The following is a 23,349-nucleotide window of genomic DNA, read 5'->3' on the forward strand; positions in this document are numbered from 1 at the left end:
AGTGATATCCTATTCATTGAAATCATTCAGCTGTAAATGTCTGTGGGACCAAAGAGTTCCTCGTGTGTTTTCGTAAATAATTCGTGAATAACGCAAGTGCCCAGTGTAAAACGTAAACGCGATTCCTCTGGCAACCTACTACGATTGAAAACCTTAAAAACAATTAACACAAACACGTATTTTTACATTCCTTGGCTGTCACGAGGTCAGAGGGAAAGGGCTGTTGTCATGCTCCAAGCAGGAGTGTTACAACGTCAACTTGCACAACAATTTGGTTGTAGTTTGAAGAGCGTAAACCTTCTGTCAAATCGTTTTAACCGAACTTGGTCGAGGTCATCCTCGATATCCAAGGGTTACGCTCACTTTCGCTCTCTGTACCCCTGTTATATGTCATAGCAAAAATGAAGGCTCGGTGTGCGCCAAATTGTTGATGAGACAAGAAAACTGGTTCGATCCTTTGTATCTCGCGGCCACGTAACGGTAAAAATTGACAGGTTTTGAAGTCGGGCGTCTCTCCATTGTAATATTCAAAGGACAGGTACAAATGTATCAGCCTAGCGATTGGTCAGGGTTTTTTTTACCTGAGACCACTCAAACAAAGCTTTCTTCGTGCCTTCAAATTTGCTATTACATATTCCAGGGGTACAGAGAGCGAAAGTGAGCGTAACCCCTGGATATCGAGGATGATTCCAGGGGTGCAGAGAGCAAAAGTGAGCGCAACCCCTGGATATCGAGGATGGGTCGAGGTATACATGTTCACAAAGCGGAAGACACCGTGTAACCTCCTGAAACGGCTAATCCATCTGCAAAATCACAGATACTGCTTAGTCGTCCTGAATCTGCCGAAACCACTTAAAAGTAGCCGAATAAAAAGTGCGTCGCCCTTATACAATGTCCGTCTCGACATAACGTCATCATAACGATGACTTTAATCGGGGCCGTATACACCGTCGTTGGATTTCAACCCAATGGAACAATGATCATTGTACTGAGGTAGCCAGATTCTGCTTGGCTATTGGTGATGGAAGGTGTAGATCTGAGACGTCTGAGTGAACTCGCTGTGAGCTGCGTTGCTTACCGGGGCCGTTTTGTTGGTGGTAGTGTGATGGTCACCGCACCATAATTATTGTGGTGCATACGAATTAGCACAAGGTACGCCATCGAGGCGAAATTATGAGGACAATGTTGTTTTTTTAATTCCCCACTGCATACGATTCGCGTCAAGGTAAATGTTTTAAAACAAAACAATGTTGACTCAACTTTGTAATCAAGTATATAAATAAAGACTATCAACACTTGCATTAAATAGCTTAAAGGAGTGCCCACCCTTCTTTTTTCCTGAGTATACGTACCGTGGGATGAAAATCTGTGTCACGCTCCCAAAAATGTCTGTTTAAATCTGACTTGATTAGATACAGAAAATTGGAGTTGCAGTATTTCTAATAATCAGCTACATTCATCGGCAATACAATATTGTTGACATTTTGAACTCAGTTGCCCGGATTAACAATTTACATTGATAGCTTATGTGGTTCCTTTGTATAAGATACATGTACCATACAGTCTCGAGAATAAGCAATGGATTAGTAACCAGAAAACTACAAGAAGACAGAGCTGTTTTGGTGTATACTTGTTTTTGATTCTGTGTGTATAGTAAGATATCTTAAATAGACGCGATTTGAACCAGCGCTGCAGAAGATCGCCCCCTAAGGTCAAGGTCACTGTTACTTAAAGGCGTTGTGCATTGTGGTATGCAGATGTTCAAAAGGGGTTTTATAGGGTCCTTAGGTCAATATCAAGGTCACTGTTTCCAAATATATGTACATGATATATACATGAGGATTTAAAAAAAAAGATAAAAGTCAAGGTTACTATTACTAAAAAATGACTGGCGGTAAAAGTCATAATCTCAGAAACAAAAAACTAGGATGGCTACGGTCATGTACATGGCGGGATATTGCTGGCCTTTCAGTGCTCTAGTACTTCTGGCAGTTCTGAGGTACAAAAATACAGCTGTTTGAGAGTGCATAAAAGGTGGTTAAATACTTTTCCCTCCTCGATTTTGTATTCGAATCACATTTTGGTTGAGGCTTAGACATTCTTTGCTGTTTCATTATTGTCTTGAACTAGTGCTCAAATAAGCGTTTTATACCAAAATAACTCCTACTACGCTATGCAATTCTTCGACGTTTTCTTAATGAACTACGAGTTTGAACTACGTTTTGTCTAAAACACCTTCCGAATGACTAGTTCGAATCCTGGCTATTATAGATTAGTAATATTGCACGGTCGCCAATACAGTTTTGTGATCGGTATGGTTTTATCGCGAGGTATCAAAGATATTAAATACCGTAGAAACAACTTAATATTGAATCACGTTTATTATAATCAGAACCTAATAAATATCTCATATCAATTTCTGTAACATTCCCTGTATGGTATCTTCGGCAGTAGACGATGTTCTGATTGATAAAACGTAGCCACACTTAGTCATACCTTCTTCCCCCTTTCCCCCTCATTTATTTCTGTCTGCTGTATTTATTTCATATAGCTTAAAATGTGTATATGTGTTATCATTTTGGTGCAGTATGCTGCCAGGAGATGACCTAGTAAGAATACAAAATCATGGCAACACCAAATAAGTTTTCGTGGTGGGTTTTTTTAATTCATAGATGCAAATTACACATAGTTATAGTCATTGATTACAATTAAAGAGGTTGATCTGGAGGTGGAAAGCACCAGTATGGATTTTATAGATTTCGCGGTTCAGATAAAATGATAACAATCCGTGATGTGTTGATCCAAACCATTTACCAAACAACCTGTTGTTGATACCAAGTCACGTCGGCAGCTCTGCATTGTCTGGTAGACCTCCTTACCTAGACCGGCTGTTAGAAAACTTCTATTTAAGATGATCCGGCATCACGTAAATGTAAGCTTTCTGTCTACACACACTTTGACCGGCTGTTTGGTCCCTACTTAATGTATTTTTAACAGTGGTTAACTGATTTTACTACCACAATTTTACCTAGTGAAAAGTCATTCTACAAAAACAGGTGTGACTACAAATACGTGCTCCTTATAATAAACCCAATTGGATATTGTGTTGTTTTTACGAAATAATGAACCATCGCCGTGCGACTTCGGCTGTTAAAGATCAAAGATCAAAATGCCCCCCCNCCATTTTGTTTTCTATGAACGTTTACCTACAGCAAACCATTGCTCATTTTCGAGACTTGTCTGTATTCGATTAAGCCTGTTTAGGTCACCATAGAAATATTGCAATCGTCTTTTGTCCTGTGTCGTGTCGTCGTCGTCCGTCCGTAAAAAAACTCCCATTTTTGACAAATTCTCTGTTATCTAACCCCCAAGGGATCCGAGAGACAGGAACAAAAGGGATCAAATTGGCTAAAATTTCAACAAATCCTTCTTCAGATTATCTGGAATAAAATACATGTTTTTGTTCATGGATGGAAAGGTATTTGGATGCCTTATACAAGTTGATAATTGGTTGGATTGATCATCGTGTGATTGGAGTTTGATATTATAAACATCTAAGCGCTGACTCACCCCAAAGGGATTGAGGGTGGGCCTAAATGGGGTCAAATTGGAGAAATTAAAACAAACTTCTTCAGACAAAGTTTTACTGGAATTATACACTATTCATGGATGGAAGGGCTAAAGGCGTTTTTTTTCCTAAAAACTGAATTTTAATATCCTCGGGTTACCTATTACCCTTCGGGAGGGGGTAATCTTTAATATTTATATAGTTATTTAGAGAAATAACTATCTTGGGAATAGTTGGCTTTTTTTTTCAGTGGGTAAGAATTCAAACTTGGTTGGAATTATCAACATGTGATTGCAGTTTGATGGTATGAAAAACCAGACCCTGATTCACCCCTAGGGTCTGAGGATTGCAGTTTGATGGTATAAAAAACCAGACCCTAATTCGCCCCTAGGGTCTGAGGATTGGGTCCAAAAGGGGTCAAATCGGCAACAGTTTTCTTCTTCAGACCCAAATTTGCTGAAATCCAATCCTCTTCATGAGAAAAAAAGGTCATAAGGCTTTTTATCAAAATTCAGAGTGTAAATTGTATAGTTTATACTGCTAAAGACATTTTTTGGTATATTGTGCTTATTTTCCATGGGAAAGAATTTAAACAGTGTTTGGAGGAATAATCCTGTGAATGTAGTATGGTTTTATAAAGTTAAAGACTCTAGTGCCCGAAGGCGGGGCCTAAAGAGGTCCGATTGTCTTAAATTTTAATAGTCTTCCTTTTTAGACCCAGCTTTGCGAGAATCAAAATCTCTGCATGGATGGATGGATGGAAAGGTCCCTATTTCCTATCAACTTTTATTAACAACCCCCACCCCCCCTGTTATTTTAGTAACATAATTAAATAAATAACATAATTTTGTCAGGGAATCCGCTGTCTGATAGCCATATTTTGATTAGATACAATATTTGTTTCTGTCATATCACAACTCAGGTGACCGTTAAGGCCCATAGGCCTCTTGTTTAAGATATATTTATGTGCTATTTTATAGATCAAACATATTTCTTCTATTAATATTTGTAAACAACCTATATTTGTTACCAAATTTTATGTTACATTGTCTAAATGTCTATTTTTTAGAAGTTTGAATAAACATTTCTTAGCTTACTATGCTTTGAGTGATATTTTTTATTCTAAGGATCCCAGTACCACTGCAGAACACTTCGCTGTATATATTCATCGGGAATTTTTCTGGTATAACTTTTTAAATCATTTCTGAAAATAACCTTTCTGAATTCTTATGACAATAATGTTATGAAGAAATACGAAAAAAAACAATATCAGTGTTCTGATATAACAATGAAATGAGTAAAACCGGGATTCACATCCTGGACGTCTGAAAATATACTGTCTCTCTTAAATTGTACATGTACCAACGAAGCTATCCTGTCAACGGTACACTGTAGTACCGTTGGCTATTTTTGCTAGTTTGATCCAAAACAAAATTAGGGGGGGGGGGGTTATAACTGTATGCAGCGTTTTGCCTGCAGTGGTACATGGTTCCCAAAGAGACTGCTGTCATTCATCAGCAATCTACTTTTTCTCATAACTGCAACTTCAAATGCTGGTCAAACCACTGTTTCGTCATTTGTACAAGCGTACAGGGCAAGCCAACATTTAATAACCAAAGATTGGTTGTAAAAGTATATGATATATAATTAAATGAAGCTTTGCTATCTCTAATTCAAAAAAAAGGTATCTTTAGATATAATGAATATATCTTTAATTTGTATAGTTATCTCTAAAACAAATAGAGATATATCCAGTTATAAAACGGATATCTAAAAAATCATAGAAGCGTATAATCTCATTAAGTAAAAGAGATACTTTTAAATTAAAAGTGTATCTTTGAAGAGCAATTTAAAAGATATGTCAATATTTCTCTAATCGATCTTCAATTTGAGACATTATTCATTTAATTAGCGAAAGCTTTTTTACATTTGAAATATATCATACAAGTTTAAAAGAGATATCTTAAGATGAAATATAGATATCTTTAAATTTAATGTTTAATTTTAATAAAGAAAGAAGAAATTCCAGAGGGATCTTGGCGCCCACCATTGTAAAATCCTTTTTTTAAACATATTTATTGTCAATAAAATTAAACAAGGGATTGGGCACAAGTTATTACAACTTATCACAGCCTTCTCCCGTCTTACATTTACAATTACATGTCAACAATGATAATAGGCATAAACATGAAGTAGATATATATATATAATATTCACACAGGTACAAATAAACAACTTTAAAAGAGCACCGTTCAAAATCTTTTGCTGGATTTGCTGAAGTGATGCACATGTCTAAAAACGTAAGAGTTAAGGTCTACCGAAAGATCTGGATTGCCAAACAAAAGAATCTCTAAATTTAAATCTATACCTTAAGCATTCAAATTTTGAAACAAATTACGCGTTTCATTGCTAAAAAGTTGACACTCAAAGAAAAACTGAAAGGCATTCTAACAAGGATGTCCACAGATGCAAAATGGACTCTCGACAAGATTAACTCTGTAAAGGTCATACTTAAGGGAACTACAATTGTGCCTCAGTTTAGTATGTATTATATTTAATTTGCATTCTCCAAAACTGAAGTAGATAGGAGGGGATGGTTGTACATTTGAGGTAAGAGAGTTTTTGAATAAATGTATAGAAGGCAACGATCGTACTGATAGATCTATGGAATTTCAGATACGAAGAGTGGAAGGTATAAAGGAAAGATTGGCAAGAGAAAGTCCAAATAGAGGAACTCTTTAATCACAGTTATTTCTAAGAGTGTACCTGTTATTTCTAAGAGTGTACCTGTTATTTTCTGCAATAGTAGGTGGCAGGAGATCGTTTAAATAATCTGGAGTTAAGTTGTTTTGCATTTTGTATAAAAGTTGGGAGTTTTCTACGTTTTCGACGATTAGAAAGAGTTTCTAAACCTGTTTCAAAATGTAAATCTTCGATACGGGAATATGAAGGAAGACCGGATATAATTCGAGCAGCTCCTCTTTGGGCTTTCTCTAATTTTTCTGATTCAAATTTAGTACAACCATCCCATAATTCACAAGCATCCCCTTACAGAAAACGTTTGCAAATATGAAAAACAGTGTACAGGTCAGTAACGTCTTTGTTGCGAGGACGAAACTTTTGATAGAACAAGCAATCACTGTCGCGTAACGTTAAAGCAATATTTCTATATATGCCAGTTACACAAATATGTCTATTGTATTATGCTAGGGTACTCTGATAAACAAGAACAATATATGACGCTCCACATGGTTACTTTTAAAGTCAAACTGCTAATTAACAAGTCATCACATCGATGTACAGGTTAACAATCGTTTTCTCAGCTAAGTTATACCCAGTCAAATAAAACCGGTCAGTCTTCAAACGTTGGGACGCATCTATATGTTATTGTTCGTGTATCAAGAAAACAGTAGATACACAAATATTTCCAAACTAACGAATATCATCGAAAATCCTTATTAAATCTCCTTAAATATTAGTCCTTTTCCAACAATAGCCTCTTTGCCAGATTGTTTCACATTTTTATGATTTGATCTCCAACATTTTGAGTGTAGAAGATGTCGGCGTCATCATTCCGAGTTTCTTCAAGTCTAGAGGAATCTACATATAAACAAAATAATAAAATGCAATATATCCTAGAGACTATTTACGCCCGAGCGGTAACAATATAAGGGGGAATGCAATATATCATTTAAATCCAGTTGAATCGGTTGACGTCACCTTTTGTTTGATAATACCACGATAAATCTATCATTCAGATGCTAATGTAACAAATTAAATTCTCACAATGTCAAAATAAATAATTACCTCTGTTTCACCACAAACGGAAATTTGGAAACTACGGACGACTTTTGCAAGTGCCATTTTCAACTCCATTTCGGCAAGTCTCATTCCAATACAGTTTCTGGGACCGTATCCGAACGGGAGAAAGGTCATTGGATCAATAGTGTCCATGTCAGCAAATCTGTAGTGCAATGCGATTAAAGCTTGGGGTAAAGTGTCATTTACAATTGATACAGGATACAGATAAAGGAGATGGCACAACAAGGACACATAATATTCCGGCCATTTTGTAAGAGAAAATTAATAATAGCCTGATATCGAGATGATATGAACCCGTCAAATACGAAATTAAACAAATGAACCTATGTGTCGTAAGCCGAGCCGCTCAACATTCAATATGTTGTATGTTGTATGTCGTATGATGAGCTGACTTCACGAAACTGACATGAATTTATTTGTTTGTTTCTATTTCTTTTTAATAGTTGTCAAATAGGTGATTTGTCAATACAAGTCTTAATCATAGAGGTCAACACAGACATACTGTGAAAATAACAGATGATATGTACCTTTCAGGGATGAATTTTTCCGGATCTTCCCAGTTGTCGGGATCAAGGTGGATGTTGTATATTGGAATACTGATTTGCATGCCTGCCGGAATCTTCACACCATTGATCTCGGTATCTCTCACGCACACTCTAGTCGTCCTGTCAAAAACAGTTTAAAGTCTTTCACACTTACGTTTACCAAACAACTTTAGATATGTATGTTACATATATCTTTTGTCAGGCTATATAATTCATCACTTGACAACGCGGTTTAGCATTAATCGAAGTTATGTAATCCAATTATGTTACTCATTTGCATCTAATATAAATGCATGTTGGACATGAATGATGGAAAAGTGTCATTTACTGTGAAACAAGTGAATTGTCCAAAAACAGCACCTGTCTGTTAAATCGCAATTATATCAAAGGATAAACACAGATAATTTCAATATATGTTGGTGTGTATACCTTCCTGTCCGTGTACCTACCAGGATGAATTGACCATCGGGTCATTAATGCCGAATTATTTTTAATGCTAAACACACCTTTCAGTGTAATTTTAATACTAATCTAACAAAGCAAACTTATTATCAAGATGATGATATCAAGTGGTCAGTAAATTTGTAATTGTGGCAGGACCTCATTATTATATAACATCGGTATTGGTACACGTTGCATGCCAAGCTAGTTCAACAACACTTATACAAATCCCTTCATATGTGACTACAAACTCACGAACGTGCAAGCGAATAGAACCTTTGCCATTTATATATATTTTACATATGTGCTACATATATAATGAATCGATCTTCCCCTAGATTTACTTATAATATGAAGCATCTAGGAACAAACGTTGTGTTGTATGTTTCAGATAATGAACGGAATAAAGGAAGGGAATGATATCGGTTATTTCAGTTGTTAAACTCGGTAAATTTTAAGAAAAATAAAAACATATTTTCCACTTCGTTATGATCTACAGAAGTGGCATCCTTACCGTCCGAAAGGAGGGTTAATTCGCATTGATTCGTTGGTTATCATTTCTAGGTATTTTACCTGGCGAAGGTTCTCGTATGTCATTGGATTCTGTAAAATATAAACTTTTACATCATTTATGAAACAAGTTTTCAAATTTGTATTGCTCACTTTCGTGGGCCCAGATTGAAGCACGCAGAGGATCGTACTGTGAAAGGAAACTAGATATGTTCAAAGCAGCTTCCCTACTTTTAATCGGACTTGTTTGTATTAACAGACTTACCACTTTTGCAATGTCTGAAATATTTTGACATCAATCATCTCCATAAATAGTATTTTGCTGTATCATGGTAACAACTTGTAATAACTAAATACTGGTTGTTAAGAAAATAATTTCATGAATATTACAATGAATTTACAGTCTTTTTAAAACTGTTCATACCACAATTAATAAGCTTGAATCTCGACAATGTTTGTTAATATTATCTCGAAAACAAAATCGTCACACTATATCTTGCAAATTGGCTTTACGATTTTCGCTTCAAAATACCAAAAACAGGTTTTCATTAGAAACCTCAAAGCTCACTTTAGTTTCTTACAATTATCTAATATTTGTATTCGCTAACGAATGTTTAGATTTCTCTAGTCCTGGTTCCTTAAAGATACAGGACATCATCAGTCCTATTCCTAGTAGCCTCTTATCTTTCCATCACTGCTGCCGCAAACGCACCGCCAAGATGTTCATGTCAAACAAGAATACCAACCCTTGTATCTTAAAGATGACTAACAAAATTAATAAAAATGAACGACAAAAAATGAGAGTAATCGTCGTTTGGTTTATTTACGACATCCGCCATGTCAAATACAAGCCTGTGTACGACCTTGAACAACAACTGGTGTAGTGAAACGCAATGAAAAAAAGGCACATTGATGAGCATAATAAAACACATTGACCATCGCATTAAACAATAGTAAAAGCAAATTTCCTTGTTGTATATCTGCCCTTCAGCAGTCGCCATCTATCGTTATATACGAAGTAGGCTGTTCAATACCAAATCGACTGCAATGTGACGTTGTAAGTTGGGGATGTATCTATGTTATTATCAAGAAAAATAACAATCAGAATAGGAAAACATACTTAGCCGCTCCTTCTGGTCATATTATAATTTTGAATCGAGGGAAGCAGTTAAAGTAGAATACACGATCGCCGTCGTCAATAAGATTCTTGCTTTTTAAAGATAATACATCTTCGATATATCCGGATGTGAAACTGAAAGACTTGACAAAGTTTTTGTTACCAGTCTTGAAAAGGTCTTCAATAAAGTCAGCACAATATCATAATAATAACAAAGCAGCTAAAAGAGGGACACAGTTTGTTCTTCGACTGGCAAAATAAATATTTGATATAAGAAATATTTGAGGAATTGATACTCAAAAGATACCAAGAAATAGTAAAGTAATAAGAATGGTATTAGTTAACGTCATGATTGACCATCTATCAGAGTCATCGATAAAACGTTGGTTATAAGAATTCGAAGTGTCGGAATCCATTACAATACCAAAACGAGGCAGGTAAGTATCCATATTATTACTTTGCAGCGTTGCAATTTTTGATAATGTTAAGATAGCTATTTACTACTCGTTCAGTTGAACTGTTAGTGTATGGGATTATAGAACCAGAAGATGCTTAAAAAGCAGAAATGAAATGGCCATCTCTACCCTGCTGTTGTAGCGTTTGCTTGTAGTTGAAAAGCTTGGAAGCAATTGGTTTATAATCACATTATAAGAACGGATATATTTAAATTACCAGAAATCAGCATCACGAAAAAGTCCTTCGATGGACATCTCTTAAGAGCAGCGAGAAATAAAGGTCAGGGACAACTTGGCACAGAACCCTCAAGATGAGACCTAATGAGTAAGCACTTATCCGGGTAACAGCAGATAAGCTGACTAAAGGCCGGTTAAAATGGATAAGATTGGTTAGGTTTTTTTCTTTTTCAACAAGGCGCGAAAAAGATAAGTAAATTATTATCAAAAATTATGTACATACCGATCCGATCACGTCCGATAATTCCTGGCGTAGTTTGTCCTGATACTCTGGATACAAGGCGAGATAATAGCATGTCATACATAAAGCTGTCTTCGTGGTCTCATAACCAGCAAAGAAGAATATTTCTGCATTTCCAAGAATTTCATCAAAGGTGATACCTGGTTTCAAAAAACAATTATCAGCTAAATCAATACAATTTCACAATTTCACTTTAACTTTGGTTGAATTTAAAATAATAATATATTGAAGTAAGTAACGAAATATAGCCAGTGAACATATATAAACCTTCCTCAATATGCTACTCTCCATCACCAGGTAGCCTTACCGGATGTTGAAGCAAAGGTGGGAAACTGAAATAAGCTAGACATTAGGGTACATTAGAATATATATTTCGATATAAACTTAATCTAGAAATGCATATATTGGTATTGAAATGCGTAGAACATAAGAAAGCTTAGATATCAATAGTCTGGTTTTTACGTAAACTACATTTGTAATATTGGCCCCTCTAATTAAATGCTTCTGACGACCGATGGACGTTAGTTTTGTAGCATACGTGTCTTATAATCACTTAGATAGGTAAAGTGAATGTAACACAAATTAATAAACACAAACTTGTATTTATTTTTATTTATTTATCGTTATAACCACGAGAAGTAGCAATATGTTGATAAATCATACAATTAAAATGATAGAAGGAAGTTAAAACACAAAAACTAACCAAAGTCAGATTTTAGCCATACAAACTGTCTTCAGTTCTCAGCAAGCTAAAGACATATGTTTACCCAACGTTACCACCCTCTTAGTTCAAAAGCTAAATAGATTTGTGAGATAGAAAATTCTACATTTTTATGTAATATAGTTTCCTAATGTTAAAGTTTTGACAAAAACAACGCATTCCCTTGAAAACCTCAAGTGTTGTATTGTCGCTATTACTAAGTACTTGGTTAGCATACATTGCATACATCTGCTAAGAACTCCAGTGGTAGGTGAGGTTGAGACACATCACCTGTCAAATATTCAACAACTCGATCTTTTTATAAGACAAGTCGAATAATACAAGTAGAAGAGCCAATCGTAGCAATAACATAACACATATAAAACAACGAGTCCTTTAACGAGCTTACATCGTAAATTAAATAAAGGTTTTCAGTACACATATTTCAGCACCTTTGAGAAGACCCTAAGTAACCACAAAATCAAAACAGTCCGCTAAGTTGTTGTAACATTTTCCTGTCGCAGGGACCACAGGAAGACTTTAAATATCATCAACCTAAAGGAGTCACAGCATTTCTAATGGCATTATAGAACTTGTGAAATACCTTTCCTAGACCAGGAGGTGGGTGGTTTACTTCTTGAAACATTTTCATCGTCGTTGTCTCTATCATCGTCTTCGTCCGAATCTTCATGGTTTTGCTGTACATTTTTCATCAACTGAAGGAAATCTGCATGTTTCTGAAAATCGCCAATATAACTATTATTTGCAGCAGTTCACACTTTATTATCTCTAACTTTGTTAGAGATTTCGAGACATCTATAAACGTTTCTGACGTTTTAGGTAGTAATATCGTCATTATGTATCCAGCGGCTAGTGTGTATTCATTTTCTATATTAGCATTTTACAACGTATCCATCTCCGACATGTTTTACTCAAATGATGTAATAGTTTTGATTAGATACAAGTATGTGCTAATAATTAAAGACGACAAATTGAACTGTAAACAAGACGGAGTTCATGCTGGTGTATTACCTTGTCCCCTGCGACACGTTCCTTAAGAAGTTTGGTTGTGACTTGGCGGAAAAACAATTGGACGTCATTATCAATGATTGACCATCCAATGTGAGGCATTAGCCAGCAGAGTGCTGGCAAAAACACTACAAAAGAGGAGATCAAACAAAACAATAAAAATCAGTTGTGGACGAATTGGTGTGTGGGCATGTTTAATCGGAAATAACAGATAGTCCAGAATTTATGATCGTCTTCGATAAAAACATTAAAGTAACCCCACATTTATTCGTTTATCCACAATAACTTTTGTTGTACTTCAGAATAATATGCCTGACCAATGATCATGCTTACTCAAAATCAAGAAGATTGGAGAGTAAAAATCCAGAATCAAAAATTTCTTTGCGTGGACAATGAATTCGTCGTTTGGATTATTCTGTGAATCAACTTGAATACCAAAGGCTGTCGAACATATCACGTCCATGGAGTAGGCTCCACAAACTCTGAAATATGAGTCAAACACCGTCAGAAAAAAACATTATCCCACAGTAACACAACATACAAGAACAGACACAACAGAATACATTGGTTATTGCATTTCATAAGTGACATTAATAGTACAGTATACTTTATTGAGCTACTAATGCAATGTAAATATCCCTGTAACTTGTCCATATCAAATGTTAAATAGCTGCTGACTGATCACTTAAAATATAGGTGCAGCGAAACACATTTGGATACCAACAAAAAAACTCAACTAATGTCTTCATTCTCTTATAATGTAAATAAAATACAATGGCGATACAGAGTTATGGTGGAGATGTTGGAGTACGCCTTGGTTGTAATGTACAGAGGATAAAATCATAAAAATAATGCAATCCCAAGTTGATGATAGTGCAAAGTGGCAGATTTTCCAGCAGGCTGTTTACATACTCATGGAGACGAACTGTGCGCCTTTCTTGGTTTTCTTTCTTCTATTTTCATTTATGAAACTAAATGAAATGAAGATTTGTTCTCAATAGTTGCAATGTTATACTTCGTACGTCACTTGTTTTTCTACACCATCCGGTGCATATTGTATGAAGATGAATATAATTTCAGCTATGTGACCAAGAATAAAGCACATTTAGGGTCAGATTTTTTTACGAATAAAGCAAATATGACTACAGCGTAAAAATATATGATAACTACGATCAGAAAATTACATAAGAATGTAAGATATATAAACGAACACCACTGCGTGCTATCAAAGAAGTAGCCTACACCCAAGGTTGTAGGTACGCCCACACACATCCCACTATACCGAGCTAATTACAGTCAAACCTACTCGAGAGACCGTCCATATCAATCCTTTTGTTTTACGAATGACGTTTTTTCATCCACGATTAGCAGTTATATATATATTTATACTCTGCTACTGTAAGGAGCCACTTTTGAATCTTTGTTGTGTGGCCTAAGACCAGATGGGAGTAGAATTGACATAAAACCACTTTTGATTGGCGTATATTAATGAAAAGAATAATAAAATATAACAGACAGACACGATAACGACAATACTGAGCATTATTACTTCAAATGCAAGGGGCAAATGTTAAATCGATCACGTTAACTTACAAATATGATAACTACAGATGTCATTTATCAATGAGAGATTGCAAACGAAAACTGCTAACATAGATATTTCCTTTCATGTGTAGAGAAAGAGAAAAATAACATTTAGAGTAGTAACTATGTTCCATGTATCGATTTGGTTTGGTTTTGTTTAGTATTGTTTAACGTCCTATCAACAGCTATGATCATTTAAGGACGGTCTCCCCTGTGTGCAAGATGCATGTGTTTAGTTTATGCGTGTGTGTTTTGGGAGGCTGCGATAGGTTCGTGTTTGTCTCCTTGTGATAGCGCGGAACTGATGCCGACTTTAAAGTGCTACCCCACTGAAACATACTGCCGAAGACACCCAGCAGGACACCGCTACCGGTCAGATTATACTGAAAACGGGCGAACCAGTCGTCTCACTCCTAAATTGCTGAGCGTTAAGCAGGAGTAAAGCCTACCACTTTTACAGACTCTGGTATGTCTCGGCCAGGGGACAGAACCAAAAGCCTTCTTCATAAGAGTGAACGCTCAACTAAAAGCCAAAGAGAGAGGCATTGTCAAGGGAGACATTAGGAAGCAGAAAGTTGTTTAGAAAGTTCTTAAGAAAGAAGAGAAAAGATAAGATCCAAAATTTAGTCGCCTCTTACGATCATGCAATGGGGGCAGCAGGTACAATTCTTACGCCCTACCTGCATGGACCTCTATGTATCGAGAACAATAAACGAAAACCGTAATATTACATTGAGCTTATTGTAAAAAGAAACAACATTGTTACTACAATGTATCAACAGTTGTTTGTGATGTTGTGCTGATACCCACTCTAACATGTCCGTCACTCCATCTCCGTCCTTCACCTTCCTCCTCAGTGATTCCACAAGTGTGTCACTGGCCAGGTCAACCAACGGGACCATCTGGTAAATAGATATTAATTATCTCCCTTTGTCATTTATCATATAATTATGAAATATGGGTTTTCATCACATACAAGTACACCTTTCACAGTCAACAGGAGTTAAAACTTCAAATTTCTTTCAAAAGATTTTTTTATAACAATAATATGGGTTTTTTTTAACATGTGTGTTATTTAACCCTTTCACCACTGTAGACCATAATGGACACATACATATCAATGCATGGTAGTCTACTCAAGTTACATAGGGGTGAAAGGGTTAAAATGTGTCACCACGATGCCAGAGCAAGCATGGATTTCCTAAGCAGAGATTAACAAAAATCCTAACTCGAGTGGTGAAATTTCTTTGTCTATATTAAACAGGAATGAAATCATTCTGATATTTGAACACATCTGTGTTCATATCAGTCCATTCTAAGATGGAATAGTACGGCGAGTGTCTATTAAAAAATTATAAATTGGAAAAAGACGTTTGATTACCTTTCGTAGCTTCCCGACGGAAAATGCAGGAGTTATCTTGTTACGCACATGTCTCCAGTGATCGCCTCTTAAGTTGATGACGGATGTTTCCAAGTCCCCATTAATGCCTTTTAATGTCTGGTAAACAAGATGACGGCTAAATTAGTAATGCCTCGAAAAAATAAGTAACACAGGATGTTATATATTTGACCCCAAACGCAGCAGCTGGTATTCTATTTGTCCTATCGCCCGTATCCATCAAACAATACATTATTTATATTACAACTGTCATGCGATATATCGAGTACAGAAGACTTTTTGCATCTTACTATTTTATCGGGAAAGTTTGCAAATTCTTTCACAAGAATTTTTCTGAGCATCTCCTTGTCTCCAACGATGAGTGTTTGTGGTGACATCCCACCATAGTATCTACAGTGAAAGAAAATAAAGTTAAAACATTGATAAATAATTTAATTGAATTAACAATTGATGGTCCAACAGAGCACAGAACAAGAATACTGAAATATCACTTTAGGAAATACAATGTTAATTAGAAGGAAAAAACACCAAAATACCTGCTTCGCATTTGCAAAACTAACTCACTAAGGAATGCAATTCAAATGTATTCATTTGTTTCGGATTGAATCAAAGTGCAAGTGAAATCATTAAACTCCACGACCTATACGTTTCTTTAGTAATGGAATATATATGTATGCATCCTAAATCCAACACACCTGTGAAATTACTTCTCTTGTGATTGAGTGCTTTGAAAAAGGTGTGAAAGATAACATTGTTTATGAAATGACAGTTATATTTAAAATGATACCCGCAAACTTTTCCATATGTCTTCACGCAGTCATTTTCGAAATCGTGAATTCCCTGTAATCGAAGCGTATTCATATGAACAAGGATCAGATATGTGTAATAGTCACAGTCAAGCTTCCTATGAAGATGTAACTATTTAATTAACATCAATTGATTTAATCATATTTTATTTGTCATTCAACAAAAAGGATAAGGCACAAGTTATCTCAACTTAGAAACGCCCTCTCCAACATCAATTTCCAAAGCAAATCACGTATCTTACTATTGAAACTCGACTTTGCTTCAATGAGGTTTTTGAATTACCAATGTAAATGTTTTAAACAAATCGGATACATCGACGTATTCAAATATGCGATATTAACACATAAAAGAAGTTTGATTTTGATTGTTGTTTTAAATTAACACTCAGGGGAGGTAAGCGGGATAGACAAGAGTAACATATAGGTAATATGTCTATCTTGAATTATTCCTTCTGTGATAGATACAGATAGTTATACTACATGTACGTACCATCCTAGTGAGTTCCATGAGACTATCAATGATCGGCCATGGTGCCGGTCCTGTTATAGATACAGATAGTTATACTACGTGTATGTACCTTCCTATCGAGTTCCACGAGACTCCCAATGATTGGCCATGGTGCCGGTCCGGTGGTAGATACAGATAGTTATACTACATATATGTAACTTCCTATCGAGTTCCACGAGACTACCAATGATCGGCCATGGTGCCGGTCCTGTGATAGATACACATAGTTATACTACATGTACGTACCATCCTATTCAGTTCCATGAGACTATCAATGATCGGCCATGGTGCCGGTCCTGTTATAGATACAGATAGTTATACTACACGTATGTACCTTCCTATCGAGTTCCACGAGACTCCCAATGATTGGCCATGGTGCCGGTCCGGTGGTAGATACAGATAGTTATACTACACGTATGTACCTTCCTATCGAGTTCCACGAGACTACCAATGATCGGCCATGGTGCGGGTCCTGTGATAGATACAGATAGTTCTACTACATGTACGTACCATCCTAGTGAGTTCCATGAGACTATCAATGATTGGCCACGGCGCCGGGCCTGTGGTAGATACAGATAGTTATACTACATGTATGTACATTCCTATTGAGTTCCACGAGACTGCCAATGGTCGGCCATGGTGCCGGTCCTGTGATAGATACAGATAGTTATACTATATGTATGTACCTTCCTATCGAGTTCCACGAGACTACCAATGATTGGCCATGGTGCCGGTCCTGTGATAGATACAGATAGTTATACTATATGTACGTACCTTCCTATTGAGTTCCATGAGACTACCAATGATTGGCCATGGTGCCGGTCCTGTGATAGATACAGATAGTTATATTGCATGTACGTACCTTTTTATTGAGTTCCACGAGACTATCAATGATCGGCCATGGTGCCGGTCCAGTGATAGAGACAGATAGTTATACTACATGTATGTACCTTCATATTGAGTTCCACGAGACTACCAATGTTCGGCCATGGTGCCGGTCCTGTGATAGATTCAGATAGTTATACTACATGTATATACCTTTTTATTGAGTTCCACGAGTCTATCAATGATCGGCCATGGTGCCGGTCCAGTGATAGAGACAGATAGTTATACTACATGTATGTACCTTTTTATTGAGTTCCATGAGACTACCAATGATTAGCCATGGTGCCGGTCCTGTGATAGATTCAGATAGTTATACTACATGTATATACCTTTTTATTGAGTTCCACGAGCCTATCAATGATCGGCCATGGTGCCGGTCCTGTGATAGATACAGATAGTTATACTACATGTATATACCTTTTTATTGAGTTCCACGAGACTACCAATGATCGGCCATGGTGCCGGTCCTGTGATAGATACAGATAGTTATACTACATGTATGTACCTTTTTATTGAGTTCCACGAGACTGCCAATGATCGGCCATGGTGCGGGTCCTGGGATGTTGAGTTTCTTAAAGGTACCATGGTGACGACTCATCATACTGAAAAATGAAAATTACAACAACAAAAACTAAAATACCAATACTTGAATAAACAGATGCAGTTGGATATGATGGCACTAATACTTCAAAACAACTACTTTATTAAAACATATTAGAGGATTCGCGAATTATAACTGGACGTAAAAGGGTACAGTTCACGTCAGCGTATGCAAAGAACTAGGGAAACATTTGAGAACCGTCGTAAAATACACTTTTATCGCAATGAAATGGTTGCTTCGTTCAAAAACAATGCTGATTACCCTTCGTACAATCTGATATATCTATATGTAAATATGTATAAATTATATTGTGTATATGTGGATTACTGTCTTCAGTGACCAATTGTAATATATTTAACTAGATACTAGCTGTAATTTAAGTACATGTAAACATATATATATGTGCATTGCAATACTATAACATCATGTGTCTAGCATTTGTAGCTATATTTATACTTGTACATATCTAATATTTTATATACAAGTCTATTTAGTATATATATAATATAACCGAATGTTAGTCAGAAATTACATCAAGTAATTATATAAGATTCATCTAAAATCACATTGATATTTTATTCCAACTACATAATAAAATGCTTAGAAAACTTTATCTACGACAGGTATATTTACATGTTCGTGTCATGTATGTGGGCAGGACGTGTATGCCTATGCATCCAGGCCATCTTGATTCTTACCGAGTTTTTTAAGCACTTGTCCATGTTGAACCTGCCCGTGTGCCTGGCCGCGGGGGCTTATTACGGATGCTCGTGTGCATACTCCCATACTGATAATTCATGTGTTATGACACATGTACATGTTGGTGTATGTGTGGGCATCTGTGGTGGGCCCCAGTGGTCAGAATGAACCCTCACTATTTTGGAATGATAAACACACTCTTAATATATTGTACCTAGCAGAGGTTCCTGGGAAGTATGGGGGAGTATACATATATATAATAATCAGATTCCAATATGATTGCGTTATATATACACAACCAGAGTACCTGTGTCCCTTACTACATTGTCACATTATACTCATAAATGTAACTAATAATAATAGCTATATCCGTTATGTAAGTCAAAAAATACTTCTTCTTGCTAATGACATTGAGCTTAATCCTGGTCCCATGCAAAATATAGAAATCACTCATCTCAATGTTAGGTCTGTCAGGAACAAACTTGATATAGTTGATTCTTAGCTGCACCTTACTGACATTAACAGAAACTCATCTAACACCAGATATTCTCAGTAATGATATTATGCTAGACTCATTTCCAAATGAACCATACAGAAAAGATAGACAAAATAGGATGGAGGGTTGACTTATTATAGAATTACTATTCAGACTAAAAGAAGATTAGACCGGGAGCATGATGATTTTTGGATAGAAGTGCATACTGGTAATCGCAGATTTCAATTAGGGTGTATATATAGACCGGAATCTAATGTAGAATACTGGACACAACTTGATATTTTATTGGATAAAGCTGCTGATACCTCACTAGACATAATTTTAACAGGTGACATAAATATTGACATGTTAAATCTAAATCCTAACTCACATCTCAGCAGAATTCTTACTAAATATAATCTGAATATTCTAATAAATGAACCGACAAGAATCACTCCTAATAGTTCAACCTCTATAGATATTGTCTTTACTAATAATACTAGAATCATCCAAAATACATGTACAAGCCCCCAGTTCTGTAGTGATCACTCTCCTATACATATTGCAGTTTCCTACTCTGTCTATCAACATAAAGTGTTATAAAAAGACTATATTAATGTATGATAATGCTGATTTTGACCAAATGAACAGATCACTGAGAGATATTAACTGGATGACACATGCGCAAAATAGTACCTCAGGAGAATTTAACCAAATACTTACCAACAATATTAATCAACAAAGAAATAACCATATTCCCTGAAAAATAATTACTATACGTCCAGATGATAAACCATGGATAAATAATGAAATCAGATCAAAACTAAGGCAAAAAAATAGGATCTATAGAAAAGCAAAATTAAGTAATAGTCATTATCACTGGAATAAATATAGAAATATTAGAAATGAAACTATTGAAATCATAAGGAAAATGAAAAAAAGATTATCTTGAAAAACTAGAGAGTTCTGTGAGTGATAAATCCTTACCCCCATCTAAATAGTGGAAAATAGCTAAGTCTGTATCTCATTTTAATAATAAATCAACTAGCATTCCTCCTCTTGATCATAACGGTATATCTCTTCAACATCCTATAGATAAAGCTAATACACTAAACGATTACTTTACCTCAATAGCAACATCCTCTCCTAATCTTGACCCACTGCCACCTATTGTAAATAACTATCCCTTTCAATTAGAAAGTATTGACATACCTGAACAAGTTGTAATCTACCAACTTTAACTACTAAATGATAATAAACCTGCAGGGCCTGATGGAATTATACCCAAAGTAATTAAAAAAAACTAACACCCTCAATATCATATCCACTAACATTACTTCTTAACAAAACGATGGAACTTGGACATATCCTTGCATCATGGAAACTTGCTAATGCTAATGCTATATATAAGGGTAAGGGGTCCCAAAATGATGTCAGTAGTTATAGGCCAATCTCAATTACATCTTGTTTCAGTAAAATTATTGCAAAAATCATCTTTAAGTACCTGTATAACTACCTTGTAGCAGCTGAAACTTTCTGAGCACCAGTCAGGCTTACTGCCTGGTGACTCAACTGTGAATCAATTATGATCTATATATCACACTATTATAGATAATTTAGATAAAGGTTAAGAAGTTAGATTTGTCTTCTGTGATGTAAGTAAAGCTTTTGATAGGGTTTGGCATGACGGTTTAATATATAAATTAGAAACTTATTGGCATGGTTTAAGAACTACTTGTCCGAGAGAAAACAAAGGGTTATTACAGAAGGACATCAGTCAACTTTTAAATGTATCAGTGCAGCAGTGCCTCAGGGATCTGTCCTTGGTCCATTGTCCTTCTCTATATAAATGACATCACTAATATAGTTACTAGTAACATTAAACTTTTTGCAGATGATACCTCCCTCTATATTATTGTTGATGATAATCCCATTCAAGCAGCACAAAATCTCACTAATGACTTGCAGAATATATGTTCTTGGGCTAAATCTTGGGATAACAAATGTAATGCATCCAAAACTAAAACTATAATCTTCACACGGAAAAAAGAAACTAATCACCCTCCAATCTTCTTCTCTAATCAACCACTAATCGACGGTACTAACCATAAACATTTAGGTCTTACTTTTAATGAAGATGGTAAATGAGGTCAACATATCCATAAGATTTATGATACAGCATATAAAAGAATTAATATATTAAAAAGTCTTAAAACTTCTCTTGATAGAAGTTCACTTAACACTATGTATATATCCTATATTTGACCAATTTTAGAATATGCGAATGTAGTTTGGGATAATTGCACTGAACAATCAAAATTATTATTAGAATCAGTTCAACTAGATGCTGCTAGAGTAGTGACGGTGCTTCGTAGAGGTACATCGCACCATAAATGTACAAAGAATTGGGATGGGAAACCTTAGCTGATAGGAGGGGGAAAATAAATTAATTTTAATGTATAAAATATTGCGTAATATATCACCAAAGTACCTTAATGATATAGTTGATCACTTTTTTAAATGACTTAACAAATGTGAGGTATGAGCTTAGACTATATAGTTAACCTAATATTGTAAACATGAACAGCAAACATGCTTTTGGTTATAAATAGCATTAAGCACTTACTATAAACACAGTGTGAATATGATATACTAACCCTTAAATCAACATGGACTTGTATTTTGTAATTAATAATAAGTATATTCTTAACGTATTATAATGTTAATATTAATATACCGTACAATATTGACATTGCTTATTCATAATATTTAATGTATATAAGCCTAATATTGAACTATTTACGAGTCACTCTGTGTGGATTTTGAACTCCCAGGGAGAATGTAGTAAAGGAATATGTCTAAAACTCACTCATTTCTGGGGAGGTAAAGATTCATAAGCAGTTAGAGTTATCTCCCCTTTACCATATGGCTTGCACTTTGTGTCTTTTTTTCAATTTTTCATTTCACTATAAATTATAATATATGTATATGCTGGTTTATATAAATGGGATATAGGCATAGCCTGTTGTTCAATCCAATTCATACAACATCATGNAATTGCTTCTGTATATACATATTACACAAAATTATAATGTGGTACAGAAACGCACTATACATGTCTATAAGGTGCATGTACACCTTCGGCCGAAACAAAACCCTCCGGGATTTTAACGAGTTTTCTCTATGTAATCGTCTGTTTAGTTCTCAGGACATTCGGGTTTTAACAATGTGACATAGAAACCTTGTTTCTGTGCCGTTTATTGCAATATTTAAAATTATAATTAATCGCTACAGCCCTTTCGTACTTACTATGTATACAGAGCCAGCACGGCTAAGATCAGCACCAGCCATAGTGGGACATTAAAGCCAAGTATCTCCATTTGTCCTATATATATATTCTTGGTTTAGCCGGGTAGATACAGTAGGTTATCTACACCGCCCGGGTTAGGATACTGGTTGACAATAGCGATTTCATCACAGCTAGTGTTATCAGTGTTAGGTTGCGTTTGTGTTTTTTACATAGCTTTTGACATAGGCTGTAGGCGCTCGTAAGACCAGAAAGTTAGTGACGTCATGAAAAATGGGATAACCTGATTTGCCCCAGAATGGTTTGAGCTAGCAGTATATAAGCGAGGCTTAATAGGATAGAAATTTAGACTAGTGTAGAGCTTTAAGTGACAGTACAAATTGCAATCCCTAAATTATAGAAACTAGAACGTTAGGTTCC

At 35.6% G+C, this 23,349-nt stretch overlaps 1 protein-coding gene across 1 annotated transcript; it reads right to left on the reverse strand.

The window, feature by feature from the left end:
- Positions 1–7,090: 7,090 nt before the first annotated feature.
- LOC110442238 (cytochrome P450 3A4-like) lies at positions 7,091–23,115 on the reverse strand. Its single transcript, XM_021485741.1, has 13 exons — positions 22,932–23,115; positions 18,353–18,449; positions 15,939–16,038; positions 15,631–15,747; positions 15,060–15,151; positions 12,999–13,147; positions 12,669–12,793; positions 12,241–12,373; positions 10,919–11,076; positions 8,891–8,979; positions 7,918–8,055; positions 7,376–7,532; positions 7,091–7,168 (listed from the first exon to the last, which is right to left on the reverse strand). Exons 2-13 carry the CDS (start codon positions 18,430–18,432, stop codon positions 7,091–7,093), a joined length of 1,416 nt encoding a protein of 471 aa, XP_021341416.1. The 5' UTR covers positions 18,433–18,449; positions 22,932–23,115.
- Between the last annotated feature and the right edge of the window lie 234 nt (positions 23,116–23,349).

Source organism: Mizuhopecten yessoensis, unplaced genomic scaffold (assembly GCF_002113885.1).
Source record: "Mizuhopecten yessoensis strain PY_sf001 unplaced genomic scaffold, ASM211388v2 scaffold716235, whole genome shotgun sequence".
Classification (NCBI taxonomy): Eukaryota; Metazoa; Mollusca; class Bivalvia; order Pectinida; family Pectinidae; genus Mizuhopecten; species Mizuhopecten yessoensis.